This window comes from Hippocampus comes, unplaced genomic scaffold, assembly GCF_001891065.2.
Source record: "Hippocampus comes isolate QL1 unplaced genomic scaffold, H_comes_QL1_v1.1 scaffold330, whole genome shotgun sequence".
Lineage (NCBI taxonomy): Eukaryota > Metazoa > Chordata > Actinopteri > Syngnathiformes > Syngnathidae > Hippocampus > Hippocampus comes.
This window is the reverse complement of record NW_017804754.1, coordinates 168,543-191,958: the sequence shown is the minus strand read 5'-3', so window position 1 is coordinate 191,958 and position 23,416 is coordinate 168,543. Positions and strand designations below refer to the sequence as shown.

Sequence of the window (23,416 nt, the reverse complement as noted above, 5' to 3'; positions counted from 1 at the left end):
ACACACACACACACACACACACACGCACACACATCCACTTCTGATTTAGTTTGGGGACTAAACCCTTAACAACACCCTTTGTTGTATTTTGGAAAAACAAATTCCTTTTTGGCCCTCCAGTTGGCGGTCGAGTGGATTTTGACGATTTTGTGGATCTGATGGCACCCAAACTTCTGGCGGAAACAGCTGGCATGATTGGAGTGAAGGAGCTGAAAAACGCCTTCAAGGAGGTCAGACTGCACCACTGACGCTTAATCGAATTTGAATCGAGATCGCAACTAAAGTTCCCCAAAGTTTCCGGTAAATCTCCAGGAGTAGTTCAACTGGGAAATTTCAGAAATCTTGCAGTTTGGAAAGTTTCTGTCCAAATTACAGTGGTGCCTTGCGATACAATTTGAATTTGTGTCATGACCATGCTCGTACCTCTCTCAAATCAACCCTTTCCCCGTTGAAATGAATTGAAATGCCCAAAATCTGTTCTGGTCTGATTTCATATTGAAATAAATAATTCTTGCTGTCTCCCACAGAGTTTGTCAGGATGATGTCGCATCAATGACAGCGGAGGCCGACCGACAACTCAACTCTGCAAATGCGCAACATTTGTCCGTTCCTGTTCAATTTCGCTTGCCGTTTATTTGGCGTGTTTTAAAAGAGCTAGAGCGAGCGTGCCGATGGGAACTATAGCACAACCTGTAATCTAACCAAGATTAAATATTTCAAAACAGCGAAGATATTACTTTTTACCAGTAGCTTTTGTCTTACAGCATTTAACCTAAGTAATTTTTTTCTTAATTTAAAAATCTTAAAATGTTGAGGTTGTATTTTTCCGGAAAAAAATAATTTTCTGCATGGCAACCCCACCACAAAACAAGCAACTGGCATAACATCTAGCTTGTCGGTTGTGTAATGAAACAGTACAATGTTCTATGGATGTTCCAGAAAAAATAATTTTCTGCATGGCAACCCCACCACAAAAACAAGCAACTGGCATAACATCTCGCTTGTCGGTTGTGTAATGAAACAGTACAAAGTTCTATGGATGTTCCAGAGATGGCATTTGGAAAATAAAATAAATAAAAAAAACAATGCAGTCAAATACTGTGGTGGCTGAAATGTTTTAGATTAAGGAAACACGTCTGCCTTGGATTTGGAGGCGCGTTAGGATAAAGAGATTTCATGGCCAAAAATGGAGAAGCCGGCCAGTTGATAAGAGTGATTTTAGACGTCCTCAAAAAGTCATCTGACGTCATGCTTCCTCTCATAACAGGCTTTTTAGAGAGTATTAAGATTATTAAAAAAAAAAAAAAAAAAACATTACGCTTCTCTGAGAAATGGGAGAGCCTTCACAGAAATGTGGTGGTGCATTTGCAAATCAAGGACAAGATTAATTCCTACTTTTTTAAAATGGTGAACCAGTTTTTGCCCAAACGTTATTGAGCTAAGGCACAAAAGAAACTGCATCGTTGTTTCATGCCACAATTTACAGAACAGTTTGGTGTCCTATTTGGCATTGCAGATGAATCTGCCGCCCTTCCGTGAAAGGCTGGTGAGCTAGCCGGGGGCTCGTGCCTCTCGCCACAGCATGGAAAGCCGTGCGAAACACTCGTCTAAACAATATGAGCAGAAACTCAATGGCCTTGGAGAGTCTTAAAAATGCTTTTTGGAAGTTGCTCCTATGGCATAGACTGCAAAACAAGCATCATCCATCTCCACGCAACGTGAGAAGAGCTGAACCAGATGGGCTGACCTTCCGACACAGATGATTCTAAATGAAGCCATTCACTTTGGAGCACATCTGCCATTCTCAATCTGTTGATTGGACGGGCATGATGACATCATAATGGCCGTGTGCTAATATGTTGCAAATCCCCTGTGGTCAAATTTGACATGTCCTGTGAAGTCCATTTGTCAGTCGTAGCAAGTCATGAAAGACATTAGGGAGAATTTTCTGCACTCATATAGAGATGTTTTACTTGACTACCTACATTTGAAAAACATCTGTATATTTGAATCAGTACTTTCACTCGAGTGTCTGCACTTCTACTAAAGTACAATGTATAAATCCCTTTGCCACCTCAGCCGTTTGTTTTACAGTGGCGAGGAGTGACTGATTGGTGATGAGCAAACACCAAATGACATAACCACCAGACCCCCTGATCCATCCAACATCCAGCTTCGACCTTTATCGCGTTAATCCTTAATAATCTCTCAGATTGGGTTTCAGTGCAGTCACTCTGGCCACCCTGCATTTGACAGGATTTTTGCTTTAAACCCTAGCAGCAGTCACCTCTAAACATTGGCAACCTTTCGCTTTGTTTTTGTTAAAGTGCTTGGATCGCACGTGGTCATTGGAGAGCATGTGATCATCCGTATCGTTTTCAGAAGTCCAGTGCCGTGCCCCACCACGCACAGAATTGTCCTCTGATCTTTTCCTGCTCACTTAGATGTTCATATATAGATATATAAACAGATTAATTCACTGACAAACACATTAATTCACTCATTTACAAACTCGCCTGTAGATTTTTTTTAATCTTTAACACTTTTTTTAAGGCTATTCAGTACACGTTACTGTATTTCATTTCGTCTGCCATCTCATCAATCAAACGTCGTAGCGTAATATTAAACGGACCAATCAAAAACGAGCGTAGACTCGCGTCACCGGAAGCCGGAACAATGCAGCTCCCAACTTCTCATGTAAGTAAATTTGAGCGTGCGCGTCTCTGTGCAAATGAACATCATTAAAAATACTTTAAAATGCATACTAAAATGATGGCTTTGTGTGTTCAACAAATAAGATTTGTTTCACCCTACCCCTACCAAATCGCAACAGTTCGCTCCGTTGTGTGCTTACAATATAAAAAGTGGGAACGAATGTTATTAGCGATGTGTCAAGTTGCACTCGAGCAAAAAATTTTAAAAAATTAAAAATCTGCTCTAACAATATATTCTGTACATCCCGGATATTAATGCAAATGTTTTGAAGCAATATGAAATGTCCAGTAGTGTGGTAAATATTGATCAACAACCAAACATTTTTTTCAATAAGAAAAATGCCACTCTTCAGTATTGTACTATATAAAAACAGTGATAGCATAATTACAAACAGACAGGCATATTTGATGATAAAATACAGAAGACCATCGCATCTAGACAGAGATGTAGTAATAGTCGTGTTTCGCAGAGGATAAAGAATATGCCAGTGAGTCATGTTATATTGTCTTGTCATGTGTTCCGACTCTTTGTGTGAACATATTTTTGAAGAATTGTTCACGACCTGCTAAACTGCTGTTTGTTGTAAAGTTCGCTACCACTTTGAGGTTCTGAGGCACCAATGTATTATTGTCCTCACAGGTCTCGCTTGATATTGACTGGATGTAAGACCCTTCCAAAGATATTTCTGTTGCAAAGCTTCAGAAGCGTTTGGACCAGGTCCATCCTTCAAATCGCATCCTGTAATTTCTGCTTCATCCTCCCCCGCTATTATTCCTCATTCCGCCCCAGCCCGATGGAGCTAAAGGACGTTCTAAAGGTTTTGGAGGATCTCGCACCTCTCTCGCTGGCTGAGCCATGGGACAACGTGGGCCTCTTGGTGGAGCCAAGCGAGCCGCGGCCCATCAAAACCGTCCTGCTGACCAACGATCTCACAGAGGCAGTCATGGATGAAGCCCGGGCCGAAGGCTGCGATCTCATCATCTCCTACCATCCTCCGCTCTTTCGCCCAATCAAACGTCTGGTCCAGAACGACTGGAAGCAGCGATTGGCTATCAGAGCCGTGGAGGCCAGCATTGCGGTCTTCTCGCCTCACACGTCTTGGGACAACGTTGGTGGAGGAGTCAACGACTGGCTGGTCGGAGGACTTGGTGAGTCGATGGAAAAATGCTCACAGCTAAAGTGGCATAGAGTTGGAACATTTCTAGAAACTTTGCAAGACATTTCTGTGGGAAGGTATACTGGGGATAGTTAGTTTTAAGTATTCCATCGCGCTTATTTTCACACTCTTGCTCACAGTTTTTCAAATAAAATGCCCAGCGTGCTTGCTTCAAGCCATTGGAGACTCCCGGTTGAAGTTCACTACTAAACCAAAGGGAATTGAACATTGTATATTTCAACGCCGAACAAATGTTCAACCAACCCGAATAATTTCACTGCTAGCTTCATGCTAACATATAATGTGAAACTCAATTGACAGGCTAACGGAATTTTGCATAAATGTTGGTGTAATTCAAAACCTTCAAACTGCTGCTTTGACCCACAGAGAGCAGCAACACGTGCAAAGGGAGAAAACATGACTCACTGGCATATATTCTGTTCGGCACTTTTTGTCATGTAAAATATGCACCTTGCCACATTAAAGGTTGGAGAATCGCTGACCTCTTCTCACCAAGTGTCCTCCATGTGGGTTTGGTTTCAGGTGGCGGTCGGGTGTCTGTACTGACTCAGGCCTATGTGGATTTGCCTTTCAGTCACATAGTGGAATTCCAATGCAAAAATGACATATCGGATGCACTCTTGTGCGAACTGAAGGCTTTGGAAGGAGTGCTAGTACAAGACCCTCTCAGGTTCGACACTATTACTCATACGTAAACCAGATTTGTTGAGGGAAAGTGATTTCAGCATAATCCTGACTAAATCAACCAAATTTCATACTTGAATATGATATGTATGTATACTTATACTGCAATTTAAATTGGGCAAACTTTTTTTTTTTAATATTTGTCTTTTTTAACAGCTGTGACGCCACCAAGACTCAAGTCAGCCTATACTGCAGTGGTTCCGCACTGGCTCCGGTGGTTGATAAAGTGACGCAATACATCATCGCCGTCGACAGGTCCCTCCGCATTCTTAAGGCAGAAAAGGTAAGCAACATGCTTCACAGCGACGTATAAAATGAGTTCACATATTGAAAAACGACAGCGGAACCGCCATTTTTTTCCCCATAAAGTGAATTTGCGGAATTTTCTATCGCAGGACATATTGATTGGAAATAACTGATCTAGTTGTGCCACTGTTGTCTTTCCAATTTTGACCGCCTCCAGCCTCCTCGGCTGGGCCATGGTCAGGGGCGACGCAGTGTTTTGGATGAGCCGGTAACCGTGGCAACAGCCGTGAAGAAAATGAAGTCCCACTTGGGATTGAGACACCTACGTTTGGCCCTCGGACAGGGATGCACGCAAGGTGTGGAGGCACGCAAGCTGGGGAACTTAATAACGAGGAGGGGTGCGGGGGGATGAAAAAAAAAAAGTTTTGCTTACTTTTTGCATGATTCCCAGAATCCTTTGTGCGGACTGTGGCTGCGTGTGCGGGCTCGGGAGCCTCGGTACTCAGCGGCGTCCAAGCAGATCTCTATGTCACCGGTGCGTAGGCTGCTCCTTTCTGGAAACAGAAGTGCTGTATTTTGCCGTGACGACCACTTGAGTGACAGAATTGATTCTGATTTAATGTGGTTTTAGGTGAGATGTCTCACCATGAGGTGCTGGATGCCGTTGCCAAGGGAACCAGCGTCATCCTCAGTGACCACAGCAACAGCGAGCGCGGCTATCTCTCTGTGTTCCGCCAGAAACTGACTGAAAAGGTTCCTGCCGATGTCATCGTGATGGTCTCCAAGGCTGACAGGGACCCCCTGGAGGTTGTGTGATAAGTATAATTCCTGTGAACCCCAACCCTGCCCAGAATAGCCAAATTCCTCCCATAAATTACACCCGCACTAAAAAGGACTTTGTAATGGGCTATAGATTCCACAAGATGGCACCAAAGTTCTTTGGAACCGGATTGCACCAAAGCACTAGTGTCAGCGCAGTTCCTTGCCACCCAAGATGGAATAGAATGTCACCAAAGCACTATAGTTGTCAAAATCAAGTCACTCAATTCCTGCCAAGACTGATTCTTTGCTCCAAATGCCATAACATGACATCAAAGTAATGCTAATATTGCAGAAATTTCCACACAAAATGTGTGAAAGTGTACCTCTTGTCAGATTTCTCGAGGCAACCTTGTCGCCTGTCAGTTTTTGTGCTTTTTAAAACACCTGCCAAGGAACTATGCAGAAGTGAGGGAGGAGTTTTATTTACATCAGTACTCTTTATGCACCATCTAGGTCTTATCAAACCCCAATCGAAGACAAAAAGGAGCACCAACTTGGTTGCAAGGAACTATGTTGACATGAGGGGAGGAGCTTCCATCAGTGTTTTGGCTTGTAGGACTTGATCCATATTTGCAAAGGGTTGCTGTCATTAAATGTATTGCACAAAACAATGATTTGCGTGCACTGAGGGTTGTTTGTGTGGCTTATTTCTGCAAGCTTTAGTCCTGATAATCACTCGCATCATGTCCATCGTGGGGGTATTTTTTAATTTAATGTGCTTTGTGCATGCAAGTTTAAAAAACTTTTTGGGAATCCGTCCTCATCAATTGAAGGAAAACCTTGTCGAAGTTTGGATTAGAGCTATATACGATGACTGTAAAATTGGACTTCCTCTAAGAAAGAATATCACAATTTTTATCACACACACACACACACACACACACACAAGAGAGAGAGAGGGAGGGAAGGAGAGAGAGAGAGAGAGAGAGAGAGAGAGAGAGAGTGTGTATACGAGCGCGGATTTGTGTCAGTGTGTGTGTGTGTGTGTGTGTGTGTGTGTGTGTGTGTGTGTGTGTGTGTGTGTGTGTATATATATATATATATATATATATATATTTCAAAAGATGAAAATCTTGCAAAAAAAAAAAAGTTTATTGCAAGGAAGAGCATCTCGTGTGAGAATTTTAAAATGTGTTTTATTCCTTTCTTTTTTTTGTCATTATCCTCCTCGTATTTGTTTCCAGTGCGGTCCTCATAAACCGGTGCTCAATCTCAAATTCCCCCAAAATGCTCTTAATTTATTCTCATCGTAATTCTGAATAATGCCACCGTACTCCCTCTCACGGGATTTCAATTTCATTCCATAGTACCTCTTCAACCGCATCACTTCAGTCTTTATTTTCCTGTGTTGACCGTATCTGTGACCTCTTCTAACCTAACTCACGACAAACAAAAGCTCGAGGAAACCCTGGTGTAAATGGTTACATCATGGGACTCATTCAAAAGTGGGTTGGACAAGGTTTTACAGCAACACCCACAGCAAATGAAAATGAAAGATCTACAGGCGTGTTCTGCCATTTATTCACTACTGTCCCTTTGCTGTGTCTGTGACAGCGGCATATGGTGACGGGCAGAAAAACCTGAATGCTCTTTGACTCGATGGTACATCAATGACCTGCGTTTTCCCCCTAATTTGACATGATGTGCTTTGGCTCAGTCACGGTGGGCAAACAGCCATACATACGTGTTGTTTCCCCTGTTATTCCAAAAGTCAAGACATAACATGTGAGATAAGCGACGGCACGGCCCAAGATAACTCTTAATGACGGGGATAATTATCATACAAAACATGACAAGTTTCAGGATGGGTGTAACTGAGCGCCGGTGTCTGAAACTAAATACGTAATCAGTGCCGGAGGTGGATCCAAACACTGTTGTGGCAAGTCATGAAATCCAAACGCTTGACTGCCGTGCTTGCGAAGCATTTTGGTATTTGACTTGGCACTTCTAAAGTGTATTCAATGTAATTATAACCTCGTGATATTTGTTCGCAGACCTTGCTCCTTTTTTTCCGATATTGTATCGTCACTGCTGTGAGACTAAGCAAGATGTCTGTCGTTGTGGGATGGGGGCAACAGATGCGTCAGGCAAGTGATAACTTCCTTTTCAGATGAGCATAACTTTGCTGAAGAGGAGGTTAACACTTCTCAGAGCAGTCATCAGGTTGGATTCGAACAGTCTCCTCGCATGGAAGTTTTTAATTCAATTATACTTGTCATTAGCGCATTTGTCAATCGTGACTACCGAGGAAGGAAAGAAAAAAAAAAAACATGTTTGTAATTTGTGGCTCGTTCACTGCCAGCCCAGTTTAAAATGGATCTTTGACGTTTACAGCCATCAGTGGCAGTGAATGAGTTACCCACCGACTGAGTACTTTTGCCACCTCCGGTGTCCAATGTGATCCACGTCAGTTTGGTGAGCGGTGACTGACGACGGCTAAATCAACATGTTTTTTTTTTTTTGTACTTCCTTATGACTCAGTGAGAGTTGATTGTCTTCCAAAATAGGCTGTCACACCACGAAAGTCTTGCCGTTTACATGTTTACCGTTCCTGTAAGGCGGCCTGTCACCCTTCCTGCTGCTCTTGTGCGAACCCCTCCTGGTCTTCCCGCTGCTTGCCACGTTGTCTGACACGGTTGTTTGCGAACGCATCTCTGGCAGCTCCCCCGACTTGTAGCTCTGGGCGCTCGGGTCGCTGAAATGCCGTCGTTTGCAACAGAACCACTTGCTGGAACTGTAGAGAAGTTCCACGCAACTGGAAATGGCAGACAAGACCCCGACGGTGAAGTAGAAACAGAGAAAGACGGTTTTCTCGGCCGGGCGTGAGGTGAAGCAGTCCACGGTGTAGGGACAAGGGAAGCGGTCGCAGGGATACTGGGCCTCCACCTTGAAGCCGTAAAGCCACCACTGCCCGACGAGAAAGGAGACTTCGGCGAACAACCGAAAGGCCACGTGGACTATGTAGAGCCGCCTCAACTGCCGGGTTTCCCTGTAGTCTCGAGGAGCTTTGGAAGCGCTGGTTCTCTTGTTGTGATGATGCATGGCGTACATGAGAAAAAGCAGCGACGGCGTGGCGATGAGGACGATGTGAAAGACCCAGAAGCGGTACTGGGAGATGGGGAAGGCCTGGTCGTAGCACACCTGCTTGCAGCCCGGCTGCAGCGTGTTGCAGGCAAATTCCTCCTGCTCGTCCTCGAACATGTCGCTGGCCACTGTTCCCAGGATCAGGATCCGAAACACCAGCATCAGCAGGAGCCAGAAGCGGCCCAGCATGGGCGAATGGGCCTGCAGGTGGTCAAAGAGTCCGCTGAGAAAACTCCATTCCCCCATGACGGCGGCAGTCTGACACTTGCGGGTTCTCTGCGAGCAAGTGGATCTGTCTCACGCTCAACTGTGTCGGCGATTGCCAAGAACCGAAAGGCCTTTCATTCGGGCTGTTTCAGGCTGTTACTTATTCCTCATCTGCAGTTTACAACGCTTCGTATTCCAAAGATCTACAAGTCAAAACAAAACACGCATCAGAGGACAGAGCGCTCTCAATTAAGGAATAAAACAATAAAAAGCCAGATTTCAAGGTTATTACGCGACATTGACTCATCTCTCGTTACAGGTATGAAAGTCGTGATGTTACAAAGTGCAAATACTTGATCAGGGTACACCTGACATAGTCATGAGTCTTATTACCTTTTACAAGCTCCACAGATGATGACACTATATATAGAGAGAGAGAGAGAAAAAGCTCAGGTCAACACCAGTTGAGACCTTGCTTGAAGTCTTGGGGTCACACAGGTACAGCAGCTACATGAAGGAACGACAAGCAGAGAGCATTAGCGTCCACGGCAACAAATCTGGAGAATCAAAAGATATTTGACATCCATCACCTTCTTTCAGAGAATTTTTGACATGCTCGGCTCCAAGAATGATTGGCGACAAATGCATTGCATCTCATGCCAGCTTAAAAAAAAATATTGCTCCAGCTTCCCTCCGTCTCATCTGAAAAACCACTTGCAGGTACGGATTCAAAGAAAAAGAACAGAAAAGAAAATCCTTTATCATTAGCTAATTCAGCATGTATTTGTTAGCTCGGTTCACAACATGAGCAAAGCTATGGGAACGTGTTCCGAGAACACACGAGGCAGTCAATGCTTGCTAGAAAAATAAACCCAGGCATTTCATATAAATTCATTTTAAATGACTGTCCTTAACTCATTCAGTACCACCCCCCAAGAAATTACTTTAAGTCTTGGGAAAAAAAGCTAGGAAAAAAGAAAACCTAAGTACATGGGATTCAATGTGTGAAGTCTGAAAAGACATATAAATATGTCTTTGGGAGTGAATGAGTTAAGTCCATTTCAGAGTCTCTACTTTGTTACTCTTTTACTTCAAGTGTCAAATCAGTACTTCTACTTTTATCAGTCTTTGTCTGTTCTAGTTAGTCTGTACTTTCAACACCTTGAACAGACGGGAGAGCTTTCTCAGACAGGTCGAAGAATGCTGACAAATCGGCCTACCTTTCACATGCCCTTGTCATTTTAAGCCTCGAAACTCCTCATGTCTTGTCCTGTCTTCTTTCACAAATAAATAAATAAATAATCTTCCATAATCAACAGTGCCGATGTCCATTTTCCAGCTGTCACACCAAATGGCACGGACTGGTTGCAACACACTCAGAAATAAATGAGCGGGCGGAAGTGGTTTGCTAAATTCCTGCTTGGGCCTAATCTGCGCTGATCATGCATGAGACAGTCAGCATGATGTTTACAAGAATTAGAAACCTCATAATGAGGCATTCCTCCAGGCAGGAAAAGCCTGTTTGAAGGCAAAGCAAAGCAGTCTTGAAAATATATATAGCTATAGGACATTCAGAGAGGGCATTATGTCATTCATTCTGCAAGTGCTCAAATGTCTGTAAATAGTTCGGATTCTTTTTAAAGCTATTTAAAGTATTTTTTTTTTGCAATTTTGATTAGCATTTGGCTAAAAAGTTTTTACCCAAATGCTAATCAAAATTGCAAAAAAAAAAAAAAAAAAAAACCTCACTCACTTGGCTAAAAAGTTTTTAGCCAAATCTTAAAGTGCAGTATGTGGTTACATGCAATGGTTTTTCATTTTCATTAATTTGTCAGTAAACAGACTGGGAATGGTAATCAACTGCTTCAAACACATTCTTGACACCCCCCCACCACAAAAAATGCGCGTAGCATCTTACAGCACCACAGTACTGGGTTTTTGGGTGAAATTCCTGGAAGAACTTTTATGACAATGCATAACAACCATTTTCATCAGACCAGCTTGCAACTTATTCAACTCAAGCATGCAAGGAAGAAACCTACAATCAAATCAATACAAACATGAACTTTATTTTAGAAACAGTGGACAAACAACAACAACAAAATATTTACACTTGCGTACATTCAAAACTCAATACAAAAACAAATTTTAAACTCAGGAAGAAGGAAATATGAAATGTGAACACTGGTTTAGTCTGAATCCGAGTCAAAGTTGTAGTTAACGGGCTTCCTGGCTCTACTCGGTTTGGCCTGTGCTGCCACAGCTTTTGGAGCTGCAGATTCCTTGTCCGAAATCTGGAAGCTATCATCATCATCACTCCACTTCCGTCCTTTTTTCTATAAAGGGAGAGAAAGCGTCAACATGCACCAGTGTGTACAGTATTGACAGTAGGACACTACCCCCCCCCCCAAAAAAAAGAAAGGCACCCAAATTAAACACAAACCTTGGCTCCAGTGGATGTTTTGGACATAATGCGCGACATGAGGTCCCCTGAGTCGCTGTCAGAGTCATCACTTATGACTTGTTTCCGTTTGGGGGCGGGCTTCGGCTTCTGTACATTGGCCTCGCCCTTAGAGTCAAACAAGGGAATACTCTTGGACACGGCACTTGATGAAGGTTTGGGTTTGGACAGAGCATCCACGATGGATGGCTGCTTCACATCTGAAACAACGATTTAAGACCGCGATCGATGAGACATCCAAAAGCATTTTAGCGTTCGTGGGGTGTCTTACAACCTGCAGCTTTCTTGGATGCGACAACTTTCTTTGGAGCAGCCCGTTTGGTCTTAGGCTGAACCAAAGCCGCTGGGGCAGCCTCCTGTTTGTCAGACTGAGCTGCTAATGATCCATAAAGAAAAAAAAATGTGGGAGACATTAAAACTTCCAGATGTGCATTTGTCAGGCTTACTTCACAAGAGAGCCAAAGACATTACTTACAGCTCAATTTGCTTCCACGTTGTTTATGAGCTGTTGGTTTAGCCTTTGTCACTTTCTTCCTGTGAAAGATACTTTTTTTTAAAAATGTTGGTTTTACACAAAAATTAAAAAAAGACAACCAATTTTTATCCTGTGAAAGATACATTTTTTTTAATATGTTGGTATTAGATTTAAAAAAAAAAAAAAAAAAACGACCACTTTCTATCGTGTCATACTCACACAGGCTCTGGTGCTTTTGGAGAATCCAGGTCACTGTCCGGGTCAGGGCCAAAGCTCGTATCGTCTTCGTCATCGCCGATGACAGCTTTTTGTTTCCGAGCGTCAATCTTCACACAGCCATCAAACTCATCATCGCTATCAAACATGGAGTACTTGATGGCAACTGAAAATAAACATAGCAGATCTGGGGATTCAGCAATGCTGGTTGTTTGTGGCAATCTATGAGCGGAATCCCGCGGCGATCCACCAGAGCAACAGTTCTTAAAACGACACCCATGCACCGTAACACAAAATAATTAGCAATAAAATATTAACCGTGACCCATTTTCACACCCTCTTTAACCCCACATTGTGGAAAAATAAATTTAAATATGTAAATAAGTACCTGGGCTTGGATGTCTGGATTCGTAAGATACAAAAAAATCCTCCCTACCTTCGCTTTGGCCCAAATGAAAGCTCAGTTGAATCTGACATTTCTTCCTCTCATCAGTTGTACAGGTAAGGCAAGGCAACTTAGATAAAATAGTTGCAGCTTGAAGGCACATAAAGCAAGTTTCCAACATGCCAATAAATCACTTTTTAAAAACACTTTTTCCCCGTGAATGCCTTTCACGAGTTTGACTTGTCATATGCAAAACGATGTGAACATGATTCGCCGTTACAAAGTGTGAATTAGTCACATGTGGCCTTTTTTTTTCTAAAGTAACGAGAGTGGTAGAAAAACTCCCTCAAGATGGCGAGGAGTGACCAAAGTGCCAAGTGGGCAATGCTGATTGTCCTTTTCGAATCAAGCTCTTCTGTTTGCAGTCATGCTCGAGGAAGCAGTGCACTTCAGCAAGCAGTGATGGATAAATATTCATTTGTATTTTGACTAAGTTATTTTTAAATGTTGATGGTTTGAGTTGAAATTGTGAAAGAAAGAAAAAATCCGGTGCACATGACAAACAGCCTTCGGATTGTGATGGGGGTTCTTGGGCAGAAAGATTCTCCCCCTTGAGCCAAGAAGTCAGAGAACCTGTTCGCTGGACTACCTTTAGTTTTGCGTTGAATTCTTTCTCTTGGGGCAGCAACATCCTCCATTTCACTTTCAGACCGACTGTCACTCTCCTCCTCCTCTGATGTCTCATTCTTTTTGGACTTCTTGGCAACCGGCTTGAACTGAAGGGTGGTCTGCTTGCCCACTTTTGATCCTGCAACCAAATACGGTATTTGACAGTGTTCCAAATGAATGAGTATCATCGTTGTCATGGCTCTTGCTCTCCGCTTGTCGCAAACGGGATCCGATTCCTAGGATTTACTTTCACTTTTATTCTGTAGTAGAGCAGTCATGCCGACCTTTCCCTTGTGAGGTTGCTTTGGTCCTCTTTGTCAATGGTGCAGGCAGACCGTCTTCCTCCTCGCCGTCCCCAAATTCCAACTTCACAACATCTTCAGTCTGCAAATGCACAATTGAGAAACAATTGATTCACAACGGGACCATCTTCCCCAAAGTCTCCCTTGTCTAAATAAGAAAACAGACCTTGACATTTCTGCCTCTCTTGCGTTCTCCTTTGAGGAGGTCGGCCTTCCTGCTCGCCTCGGCTTTCATGGCACTGGTGATGCGTGGGATGACGCGGCGGCCCTGCGGTGTGGGCAGAGTTTCTGTTTTGACCGTCATCTTCACCGCTTTGCCTTTGGAAGTCTTTTTGACGGGCAACGCGGCATCCTCCTTCTCTTTGGCTTCAACGCGCTGTGGTGGGGGAGATCACAATGACCAGGTGTAATTCTAAGAGTTGGAGGCAAATCCTCGCTCGACACAGCCAGTGTAAAAAAAAAAAAGATGAGCGCCTACCTCCAGTTCTTCCAAAAAGGCAGCAAGATCATCTTTCCACAAGTCAGATGGAGTCTTTTTCTTCAGTGCGTTCAACTCTGTCATCTGCAAAGTAGTGGTGGCAAAAGGAAAGATCAGAAAAAGTGTAAACATATCAAAAAGTGCACACCGAGAGCAGATGTGAATAGCTCACCTTAGCATCTCTCTGCTTGCAGAGCTCCTCCTTCTTCTCCTTGGTCAGGAACCACATGGGCATGCCGAGCAGGTAGTTGTAGTCGGGCCCACTCGTGTCCTCCTCCTCCGGAGCTTCCTCCTGATCCTCCTCCGCTTGCTCCGCATTCTAATGATCACGCGGGAAATTGAGTGCAGGTGGCTGCTGACTGAATGGAAATGAGACTGAAAGAATTCCCTTCCCGAGGCCTTACCTTGTCTTGGGCCTGTTTCCAGGCTTTGACTGGGTCCGAGTCATAACCCATCTGCTGCAGCATGCGAATCAGTTCCTTCTTTGGTTTGTTCTCTATATGAAGACACTTGATATGAGCAAACCCAAACTCAAGTCACAGTGACACCTGGCATGCTGTAACTGCCACTTACCAATGACCAGGGTGCCCTGGATTTTCTCCAGGATGAAGCGGGCCTGGTTGGTGAGCTTGGCACTCTCTGCCCCCAACATGCCCAAGAGCCAGGCCCTTCTCAGGTTGTAGTACTTCAACCTCAACTCAAAGAAGTCTTTGAGAATGTCCTGCGCGGACTCGTACTTCTTCAGGCTGCCCACGTGGTCAAACAGAACCTGAAATGACAAAACGCCACAAGTCTAAAGGTGCTACATCCACAAAGGAATTCTTGCAGTCTCATGATCGCGACTTGCTGAATGTACCATGGAATTGCAAGTGAGAGGATTCTGCAGCTTGAAGACTTTATGGAGTCCCGCGGCCTCTACCTCCCGCAGCTTCTCCTCGGTCATCTTGATCAGAAAACGCACAGTGGTGTCGGTGTGGTATTCCTTGTAGTCTGTGATCAGAGGGGCAACCTTCTCGGTGCCGTTAAGCATCGGCTCCAGAACGTTCTCCTTGTATGTCTGGAAGAGAGATGACAAGGCGATGTTGTGATCCAAGTGAGCAACAAATTTAATTTTATTTACGAGCATCTCCGTTGTCGACCTCAACATTGAAACGGGATAATGCAATCTCTTACGCTGTAAGTAAATCCCAGACTGATATGTACCTCGGTTTTGAAGCTCATCTTTTATTTTTAAGAAAATTGCATTGTGAATAGGTTGCATGAGAAATATGTGATTTTAAAAAATCCAATGCCCCTACATTTAATTATTGTCATGTATATTTTGAAAATCTGTCCAACTTTTGCAGACAAAAATCAAATCATTCAGAGGGCTGCATTTGGCCTGTGGAACTTCAACTTTACAGCGGTGTATTAAAATTTTGTGTACCTCATCTTGTGCCATCTAGTTTGTGATAGTGGTCTCAAGATTAGATTGCAACTAACCTGTGTCCAGGTTTTGACAGGCAACTCCGAGATCTCAATGGTGGTTGAGTCAATGATTGCCAGCTCTCCACAGACCATGTACTGGTTGTCCATCAGCTGATCAATGGTACCTTTGAAGCCTTTATAGTTCGGGAGCTTCGAGAAGACAAAACCAATGAGCATCGCCTTCACTCTTGGTCCACCTTTAAAGACCCGAATAGAAGGGCCTCACCATGGGTAGCATCGCCTCTCCGTTCAGCAAGCGTGTAACATTGGTGACGATCTCTCGGATGTCATAGTTGGGGATTCTGCTGGCCCAGCCTGTGCCAATACCGTCAGAGCCGTTGATCAGAACGGTGGGAATGATGGGTATATACCACTCAGGTTCCACACGCTGGTTGTCGTCATAATTGTTCCTCAGCAGATTATCGTCAGTGGGTGGGAAAAGAAGGCGGGCCAGGGGGCTGAAGAGTTGGGATACATTTAGTGACTGCGGATTCACTGAGCGACTTTTCAAAAAGGTAAACGTCGACTGCTGACCTGAGCATGGTGAAAATGTAACGGGGGCTGGCAGAGTCCTTGCCACCGTGCAGCCTTGTTCCAAACTGGCCAAGAGGCTGCAACAAGTTCAAGTTGTTGCTTCCCACAAAGTTCTGGGCTAATCCAATAATGGTCATCATCAGAGAAGTCTGGAAAGCAACAGATTTTGTCGTGTGAAATGTCTTAGTTCCCTGCTACCTTTGTTGTTGTTTTTTTAATGACCCGTTGTGACAACAATGATGCTAAAACAAACCCAATGCTGGCCAAAGACATTTGCAGAGTACTGTACAGACAAACATGGGTCCTCTGTTTGCAGACACACGTGTAACCAAAATTCAGCAAAGGACAGTCATGAGCAACTGCGACAGTCACCTCCCCATGATGATACGCCGACATCTCAGCCACAGAACCAGCCAACTGGGCCACCTTCACTTCCCTCTTGTCATTTCTCTTGAAGCAGCAGAACAGTACCTTCCTCTGGCCAGGCTTCAGCCCTGTCACAAACCAAATCAAATACATTCATCAGAACCGTTTGCAAACTTGACGGCTTTTCTGAAACTGGCTGCATTAACGTACCATCCACCAGGCAGGGAATGGACCTCTCGTTGTCAGAGTTGGAGAAGAGTACCAGCTCCTTGTTGACAAAGTCATTGTAGGAGAGATGCGTTGTGGACTGGCCGTAGAGATACTCCTGCGGACACACGGAGCAACCCGGTAACTTCAGAGTGCTCGCCAATCAGTCCAGGAAATAAAAACATTTAAATGACGCGGTGGTCAACCTCGGGCAGGTTGTGCTCCTTCCGGTGGCGTCTGTTGACCATGAAATTGGTGAGCCACTCTTTGCGTTCGTCCACTTTTTTCTTGCTAAAGGCCTAGCACAAAGAGGACAGACAGTAGATTTTATTAATCCTCCCTTCCAAAAAAGCCCCTCAAGCAATAACAACGCCATGATGCAAACAGATGTGACTTACAAGGGTGATGGCTTCGTCGTCTTCTGGCCCAGAGTATTTGAATGGAATACGGTGTCTCTGCATGTCAGAGAAATACTCCTTGGCCTCCTGAGACGTGCTAGTTCCCAAACCTGATTGGACAGAAGCGGAGCAGACGGTCGATGAGGAAGAGCGGCAGAACGCAGAACAAAAACCGTGACGTAGGTCAGGCATAGAGGGAAGCTTACTTGGTTGGTTTACTACCACACAGGGGTTTGTGACAAACCTTTGTAGTATTTGATTTTCCAAGATTTGTAGTTGGACTGGCTCTCCTTCCATTCATTGAACTCCGGGATACTGTAGAATGACAGCTGGGATTTCTTGAATGATGCCTGAAGCCAGGAAACATTATTTCCAAACACGATGCCATGAGAGATCATTAGATGTGCCGCAGGCCTCTATGCTTTGGGCACGGCGTGGCAACACTGTCCCACATTCAAGCGACATACTTTGATGATTGGAGTGATGAACTCTTCCAGGAAGTTGTGGCGCAGCAACGACGGCCAGTTGTAGTGGATGAAATTGATCAACAAACCTTTAATGTGGGAGCCGTCTTGATCCTGTCACAAACGTTATGTGAGTCAAGATTTGTGACACTTGCGTGGGCTTGACGAGATTCGGTGTGAAAAAAAGTGAGAGGAAGACTAAAAACAAACCTGATCTGTCATGATCATGACCTTGCCATAGCGCAAGGTCTTGAGGGAATCTGGGTCACTGTAGTTCTTTTTGTACTGCAGACCAAGGATCTTGATGACGTTGTTGATCTCAGCGTTCTCCATAATCTGCAAGAGAAGACATGCAAATCGATAACAAGGCATTCAAATGACACCAAAGATGGGGGGGGGGATCAAGTGGATCTGGAAACCGCCGATCTACCCATTGATGCGCATGAACACCATAATGAGATTAAGCAGCATTTCCCATACGAGTGGTAACTTATGGGACACACGACGTGACATGATGCTGTACTCAGCGTAAAAGGCCGCAAATTCCTTTCAATCACAACAACAGCGAAGCCTGACCTGCTTGTGAGAGGCCTCTCGCACGTTGAGGATTTTTCCTCTCAGAGGGAAGACGCCATAGCGATCCCTGCCGACCACACCCAGGCCAGACACGGCCAGAGTCTTGGCCGAGTCTCCCTCAGTGAGGATCAACGTGCAACCGATGGAGTTCTTGCCACCTACCAGATTGACAAAGTGATTACAGGAGCTTCACTCCAAGGCCAGAGTGTTGAATTGGAAAAAGCCTACCTGCATCGTTGGCGTCATCCAGCTTGGGCACCCCTTTGATTTTGGTGTGTTTGACTGCCGAACACTTTTTGTTGAGCTGCAGCTGAGCTTTGAACTTCACCCAGTTCATGATATTTTCGACAATTCCGCAGCCGGTGGCCTGTTATGGAGATGAGTCAGCAAACTGAAAGACGCTCGGAGAGGAAGAAGTGAGCGATGCCGGCCATGCTTTACCTGTTTAATGAACTTCTCGCTGAGCGGGCACGTGGAGCCAAAGTTCTTATGCTGCAGAGTCATGTTCTCTTTGGTCTGAGAGTCAAACGTGGGGTTCTCAATCAGGCAGTTGACAAACAGCCACATGTGGTTTTTCACCTTGAATGCGGATGGAAATAAGTCATGTGATGTCAACAGCAACATCACTGTCATCTTGAGGAAGTTGTCTTTTCTTTCCCAATATGCATACCAAAAGAGTATTTTTGAAACACTTTACATGTTTTGGCCTACTAAGGACTGCATATGGAGAGAGGAAAGAAATATGTATTTTTTTTTTACCTGGAATGGTTTGACCACCACACCAGCTTTGTTCTTCTTCTTCACAACATCAATGAGCTTACTCACTACCTGATCGGCCACGTAATCGGTGTGCCTGCCACCCTAAGGTGCAGAGGACAAACATTAGCACCCGGTTGGCAAAAGACCCGATAGCAATCATTTGAATTGCTGGATTGACAACGAAGTTAATGTGCCCCGCCCCCTCCCAATTACCCTTGTAACGCATCTGAATAAGTGAATTGAGAGGGGCACCTAATCCGGTGTAAAAGTCTACCTTGGTTGTGGCAATGCTGTTGACAAAGCTGACTTGCTGGAAGCCTTTCTCGCTCACGGTGAGGCAGACCTCCCAGCGCCCATTGACAACCTCATGAACCACTGTCAGCTCATTTCCCGTCTCACTCACTTTGTCCTTCACATACAAGTTGACGTAACTGCGGAAATCTGTAACCTGGGGCGCACAGTGAACAAGGAAATTTAATAAAGATGCAGCAGAAACATTCTACATTGTATAAAACGTGACATTTGTTACATTCTGAATAAGGATATCTTCTGACAATGATCAGAGGTACACAAGACAACATGTGAACTTACAGGAAGTCTTTTGCTGTTGAAGAACACGCGGACACCTTTGGTACATCCGGCGATGTCGTAGGCTCTCCTGGTCATCAGGGCCACCGTGTCTTTATCCAGGATGCTCATCTTAAACTTGGGCAGATCAGGCCGAAAGGTGATGCAGGTGAAATCCTCTCCATCAAAGGATTTGATGGTAGGTTCCCCGGTTCTGCCCATGTTGTCGTACCACGTCTGAGGAAAGAAAAGTACTGATGTGAAGTGACAGGTGAGGGAAAGATTCAGGGCAAATGTTCTGCCATATTTGCTTAGTACCTGTCGAAAGGTCTTCTTTGAGTCTCTACAGGCCGTCTCAACGGTGAACTTGGTGCTGAAGATGTTGCACAACTTGGCACCGTATCCATTACGCCCACCTATAAAGTAAGGTATAGATCACAGGTGTCAAAGTTGAGGCTCAGGTGCCAAATCCAGCACCGAAAAGCATTTTATAGGCCCAATGAAGCAAATTGTGTGTCTGAAATAAACATTGTTTCTCTGGGAGTTGGCACCATTTAAGAGTTTCAAACTTTAGTTGGTACCAGGAGAAACAAAGAAAATCCCAGAAGGGGAAAAAAAACCTAAAAAGTTTGGAATAATGCCATTTGCTTTTCCTGGAAGGGTGGTGGTGGGGAGACATTAAACTGGATTTTTGTAATTTAAAAAAATTAAGTTGGGTGATGATTCATCAACCCCATATGGTAAAACAATGTGCATGACATATCTTACCAGTGACTTTCTTCTCATCGTCGTCATAGTTACTAGAGGTGAGGAGCTGTCCAAAGATGAGTGCAGGTACAAACACTTTCTCCACCTTGTGCTCCACCACTGGGATCCCCTTGCCATTATTCCATATGCTGATGGTGTTGTTTTCACTGAAAGGGGGAGGGGGAAAAAAACATAAGCCACGATAAAAACTCATTTAGGTTATGTGAATTGTATAATAGTTTGGATCATGTGAGGTACACTCAAATAGAAACACAATGTATCTTTCCTCCCCCCAAAATGTTGATTGTTCCACTTTGTACATTCCCCTGCATATAACCTTCTCTGGGTAAACACCACTGAAGCATATCATACTCACACATCAATGTTGATTTTGATGCAGGACATACTCTTATCTCTCTGCTTGTTGTCCGCAGCATTTACTGGGAGGAGGAAAGGGAATCCTTGCATGAGATAACAAATAAAAGACTGTCATTTGGACTTACGGTCATTTCAGCTGTTTGCTTACCAAGGATCTCATCAAAAATCTTGTAAAGCCCCGGTACGAACGTTACATCCCGGCAGTTCATTCCAACATCTTCGTCATACACCCACATTTGCTGAGGAAAAAAATGGCAACGGGTGGGTTCTCATGCGTCTTGTAGATCCAGCTAGCGATTTGAGTCTTACCTGGGTGACAGTCTCTACTGAGCCGATGTAAGAATCAGGTCGGAGCAAAATGTGCTCCAACTGAGTCTTCTTCTGATAGATCCTCTCCACTGACATGCGTTTGGGATCCTTCTTAGTCTTCTCCAGTGACTGGTTCTCAAAGAAATTGATCTGTTGAGGACACAATTTTAAGTCTTTTGATTTGTTTTCAGTATTTCATATGTTCATAATTGTGTATTGTACATTAAAATTGTAATCACATGTACCCCCCCCCCCTCCAATTCATTTTCGGTACAATTAGTATCTCATTGAATCATTACAGGGTTGGTTACCATTTCCCACTGTACTTTGATGCTCATAATGATGGTGGTCCTTGATAGAAAATGACCCAACCGATTCCTGTCCGACGTGAAACGCCATTTTGAGCGTTTGGGGGCGAACGCCATCTTGTGAACTGATTCGTTGACCCCCACAAAAAATGCAAATTGTAGTTCAGCTTCGTAGCAAGTTCATGCGAGAGGTCCCTATACTACCACTACCTTTGTTTCTCGTTTGTTTTAACATATTAGTGAGCTTTTTTCCCCCGTATCAATAGTCACGTAACGTTGCTCGACAACTTTAAACTGCATGGTAATTAGCCCCAGGTTAACGTCCCAGTCCAGCAGCTCAGTGTCAGTTACCTTCAGTGGTTCAGCCATTTTCCCCTCCTTTGTTCGACAGGGATATCCGGTCTGTGTTTACTGCGTTTAAAATGAACAATTAAAATCCTTGGATAATATACGCAGGTACACGATTACAGTGGGAGCGTTACCGGAAAAGAACGGAGTTAAGTGAGTGCGACCCCCGTTTGAATATCATAGCGTTTCAGGCGCCAGTTCACAACAGCCAATGAGCCATTGAGCACGTGACAAAATCATCCAATAAGATGGTCGAAATCAACGTTTTGAGTTTTTTTTTCCAATAGCCCAATCAGCGAGAGTATTGGCCCTTTCACCCCGCCCTTAGCACCCAATGGCCAATCGACTTCGCTTATTTTATAAACAAGGTTCAAACTTTTTCTTTTTTTTTCAGTACTACTTTTTTAAAATTACAGTATTTTTTAACATCTTCCAACAACGATCTGGCCCAACTGTCTCTTTTAATTTACCATTTCGAATCTATCCAGTCATTACCAAACATGTCAGAGTTGTGTCGTATAATTGCAAATACAGTAGCTTCCCAAAACAAACACAAAGTACCTGAACAATTGTATTAAATATGCTGGGACTAGCGACCTCCTCTTCATTTCCCCTCTAGTCATCTCTGTCACAGCAGAATGAAAATTATTCATCTTTGAGCAAGCGAGCAATCATCCAGCGGGTTTCTTGTGTGTATTGGGAGTGTGTTGCACCTTGACAGTCTGCCAGCAGTCAATGTAAATGCAATGATGCGCTTGCCTCTTCTCCTTATCTGTCTTCTTTGCAGGTCTCTCAGCTGACCTGGACATGGTTGTGAAAGCACTGTCTGTTTCAATGAAAGCCTGACCTTTAAGATGAACTCAAATCCCCACGGCTATTGTGGTGAATATGCCTGAGAGACACAATATAGTGCCAGGCATGACTTTGCAGTTCTTTAAAAAGGCCAGAGGGAAAACAACTTTTATCCTGTGCTGGCAGGCGGTCGTGAGGTGGTGGAGCGATTTTGGTGAGGCACTGGTGCTGATTGCTAGTTGTGAATAAATATCACCAGAACGAGAAATAGCATAGATGCTATGCACTAAATCAAATTCAAAATAAGTACTGTACAACGTACACGCCTAAGGAATGGAGATGGACACTTCTCAGTCTGCTGCTGTAATAGTAGTCATTTTTAGGCAGAGGATAAATAACATATGACTGTGAGTATTGTTATTGATCTGCATGGGTTGCCACAGTTGCAACATTCCCAACACATGAACATTCTCATCACTTTGAAAAGAGGGCACCACCTATTATGACTGGCTGTGCTTGCTTTGGAAATAAATCCGTTTGATGCGCCAATCTCTTGTGTAAGACCCAGTCAAGACACGCTGGAAAATAAATAAATAAAGTTGGCTAATGTATTCGCACAAACCCGGCGAGTGTTTGATCTTGTTCTGTGGACGGGGCATACGCCCGGGAGCGCTGGAGGAATGAAAAATGAGAATGAAGGAGAAAAATTCATCACGGCTTTTTCATCCAGCTCCACGGCAGTGCTTAGACACCACGAGGGACTCTTATATGCAAATCCCCCTTGCAAGGATTACTGTCATCTCACAGGTACGGCCTTTATCAAGAGTGCAGACTGGGGCAGAAGCAATCATAATGAAGCTAAATTAATTGACTTGCAAGTGCAGCTGATCCAAACTCATGCTTGTTTGCGCGTGCATACTGGCTGCTTGTCGAAGCTTTTGAAGTAATCTGATAAAACTGAGGGAGATTGACTAGCGGCGCACTCTCCCCTGAAGCCGAGTCCAACTCATTCTGTTTCTGCTGTCTCACTGTCAGATTTTCTTGTCAACGAAGAGCGGGAATGCTGAGAGCAAATCATGTCTGGAGTGACCTGTACAAATGAACACATTTCATAATCGGCATCTTCGGTGAGCAGAATGTATGTTGTTATGGCTAGCAGTCCAGGGTGTACCCCCGCTTCTCGCCCAAAGTCAATTGATGAACAGAAAATCGAAACAGTTTTTTAAATCGGTTTTTAGATGGCACTGTTTGATCGTGGAATGACTTCACTGTAAC

At 44.1% G+C, this 23,416-nt stretch overlaps 4 protein-coding genes across 7 annotated transcripts in view; 2 read left to right on the top strand and 2 right to left on the bottom strand.

Moving 5' to 3' along the window:
- The window catches only part of cabp5a (calcium binding protein 5a), a 1,265-nt gene extending 1,017 nt beyond the window's left edge, over positions 1–248 (top strand). Inside the window, exon 5 of the mRNA XM_019879194.1 lies at positions 121–248. Coding sequence (XP_019734753.1) covers positions 121–248 — 128 coding nt within the window. The remainder of the gene's footprint in view (positions 1–120) is intronic.
- A 2,363-nt stretch (positions 249–2,611) lies between these two features.
- Positions 2,612–6,258, top strand: nif3l1 (NIF3 NGG1 interacting factor 3-like 1 (S. cerevisiae)). 2 transcript variants are annotated; one of them, XM_019884326.1, is made up of 7 exons: positions 2,612–2,697; positions 3,355–3,863; positions 4,415–4,562; positions 4,733–4,859; positions 5,040–5,178; positions 5,274–5,357; positions 5,454–6,258. In XM_019884326.1, coding segments are annotated over exons 1-7 (1,194 nt in total). In that variant the 5' UTR covers positions 2,612–2,695; the 3' UTR covers positions 5,639–6,258. The 2 variants fall into 2 exon arrangements, with proteins under 2 accessions (XP_019739885.1, XP_019739969.1); XM_019884410.1 differs by having other exon boundaries at positions 2,613–2,697; positions 3,505–3,863.
- A 1,586-nt stretch (positions 6,259–7,844) lies between these two features.
- Positions 7,845–10,617, bottom strand: LOC109520930 (gap junction delta-3 protein). 2 transcript variants are annotated; one of them, XM_019878633.1, is made up of 5 exons: positions 10,156–10,617; positions 9,329–9,442; positions 9,067–9,138; positions 8,786–9,030; positions 7,845–8,668 (listed from the first exon to the last, which is right to left on the bottom strand). In XM_019878633.1, the coding sequence occupies exons 4-5, from the start codon at positions 8,972–8,974 to the stop codon at positions 8,156–8,158; spliced, it is 702 nt and encodes a 233-aa protein (XP_019734192.1). In that variant the 5' UTR covers positions 8,975–9,030; positions 9,067–9,138; positions 9,329–9,442; positions 10,156–10,617; the 3' UTR covers positions 7,845–8,155. The 2 variants fall into 2 exon arrangements, with proteins under 2 accessions (XP_019734192.1, XP_019734126.1); XM_019878567.1 differs by having other exon boundaries at positions 7,845–9,030; positions 10,156–10,616.
- A 367-nt stretch (positions 10,618–10,984) lies between these two features.
- Positions 10,985–21,575, bottom strand: top2a (DNA topoisomerase II alpha). 2 transcript variants are annotated; one of them, XM_019889401.1, is made up of 36 exons: positions 21,484–21,575; positions 21,353–21,412; positions 20,694–20,843; positions 20,533–20,623; positions 20,383–20,446; positions 20,028–20,173; positions 19,578–19,675; positions 19,284–19,496; positions 18,967–19,140; positions 18,693–18,794; positions 18,375–18,512; positions 18,162–18,300; positions 17,934–18,091; positions 17,568–17,693; positions 17,361–17,471; positions 17,138–17,243; positions 16,894–17,003; positions 16,702–16,794; positions 16,499–16,613; positions 16,295–16,416; positions 15,923–16,071; positions 15,615–15,846; positions 15,404–15,538; positions 14,778–14,978; positions 14,495–14,690; positions 14,326–14,417; positions 14,094–14,240; positions 13,922–14,005; positions 13,610–13,819; positions 13,426–13,525; positions 13,122–13,280; positions 12,091–12,253; positions 11,872–11,930; positions 11,671–11,772; positions 11,379–11,596; positions 10,985–11,271 (listed from the first exon to the last, which is right to left on the bottom strand). In XM_019889401.1, exons 2-36 carry the CDS (start codon positions 21,368–21,370, stop codon positions 11,125–11,127), a joined length of 4,668 nt encoding a protein of 1,555 aa, XP_019744960.1. In that variant the 5' UTR covers positions 21,371–21,412; positions 21,484–21,575; the 3' UTR covers positions 10,985–11,124. The 2 variants fall into 2 exon arrangements, with proteins under 2 accessions (XP_019744960.1, XP_019745044.1); XM_019889485.1 differs by lacking the exon at positions 13,122–13,280 and having other exon boundaries at positions 21,353–21,550.
- Positions 21,576–23,416: the final 1,841 nt, after the last annotated feature.

Excerpts from the sequence above, each read along its gene's own strand:
- LOC109520930 (XM_019878567.1), bottom strand. The coding sequence starts at position 8,974 with ATGGGGGAATGGAGTTTTCTCAGCGGACTCTTTGACCACCTGCAGGCC.
- top2a (XM_019889401.1), bottom strand. Across the intron at positions 17,004-17,137 it reads GAAAATCAAATACTACAAAG|GTTTGGGAACTAGCACGTCT; the intron begins GTTTGTCACAAA and ends CTGTCCAATCAG. Across the intron at positions 13,281-13,425 it reads AGCAACCTCACAAGGGAAAG|GATCAAAAGTGGGCAAGCAG; the intron begins GTCGGCATGACT and ends ATTTGGTTGCAG.
- nif3l1 (XM_019884326.1), top strand. Across the intron at positions 4,563-4,732 it reads CTAGTACAAGACCCTCTCAG|CTGTGACGCCACCAAGACTC; the intron begins GTTCGACACTAT and ends CTTTTTTAACAG. Across the intron at positions 5,358-5,453 it reads AGCAGATCTCTATGTCACCG|GTGAGATGTCTCACCATGAG; the intron begins GTGCGTAGGCTG and ends ATGTGGTTTTAG.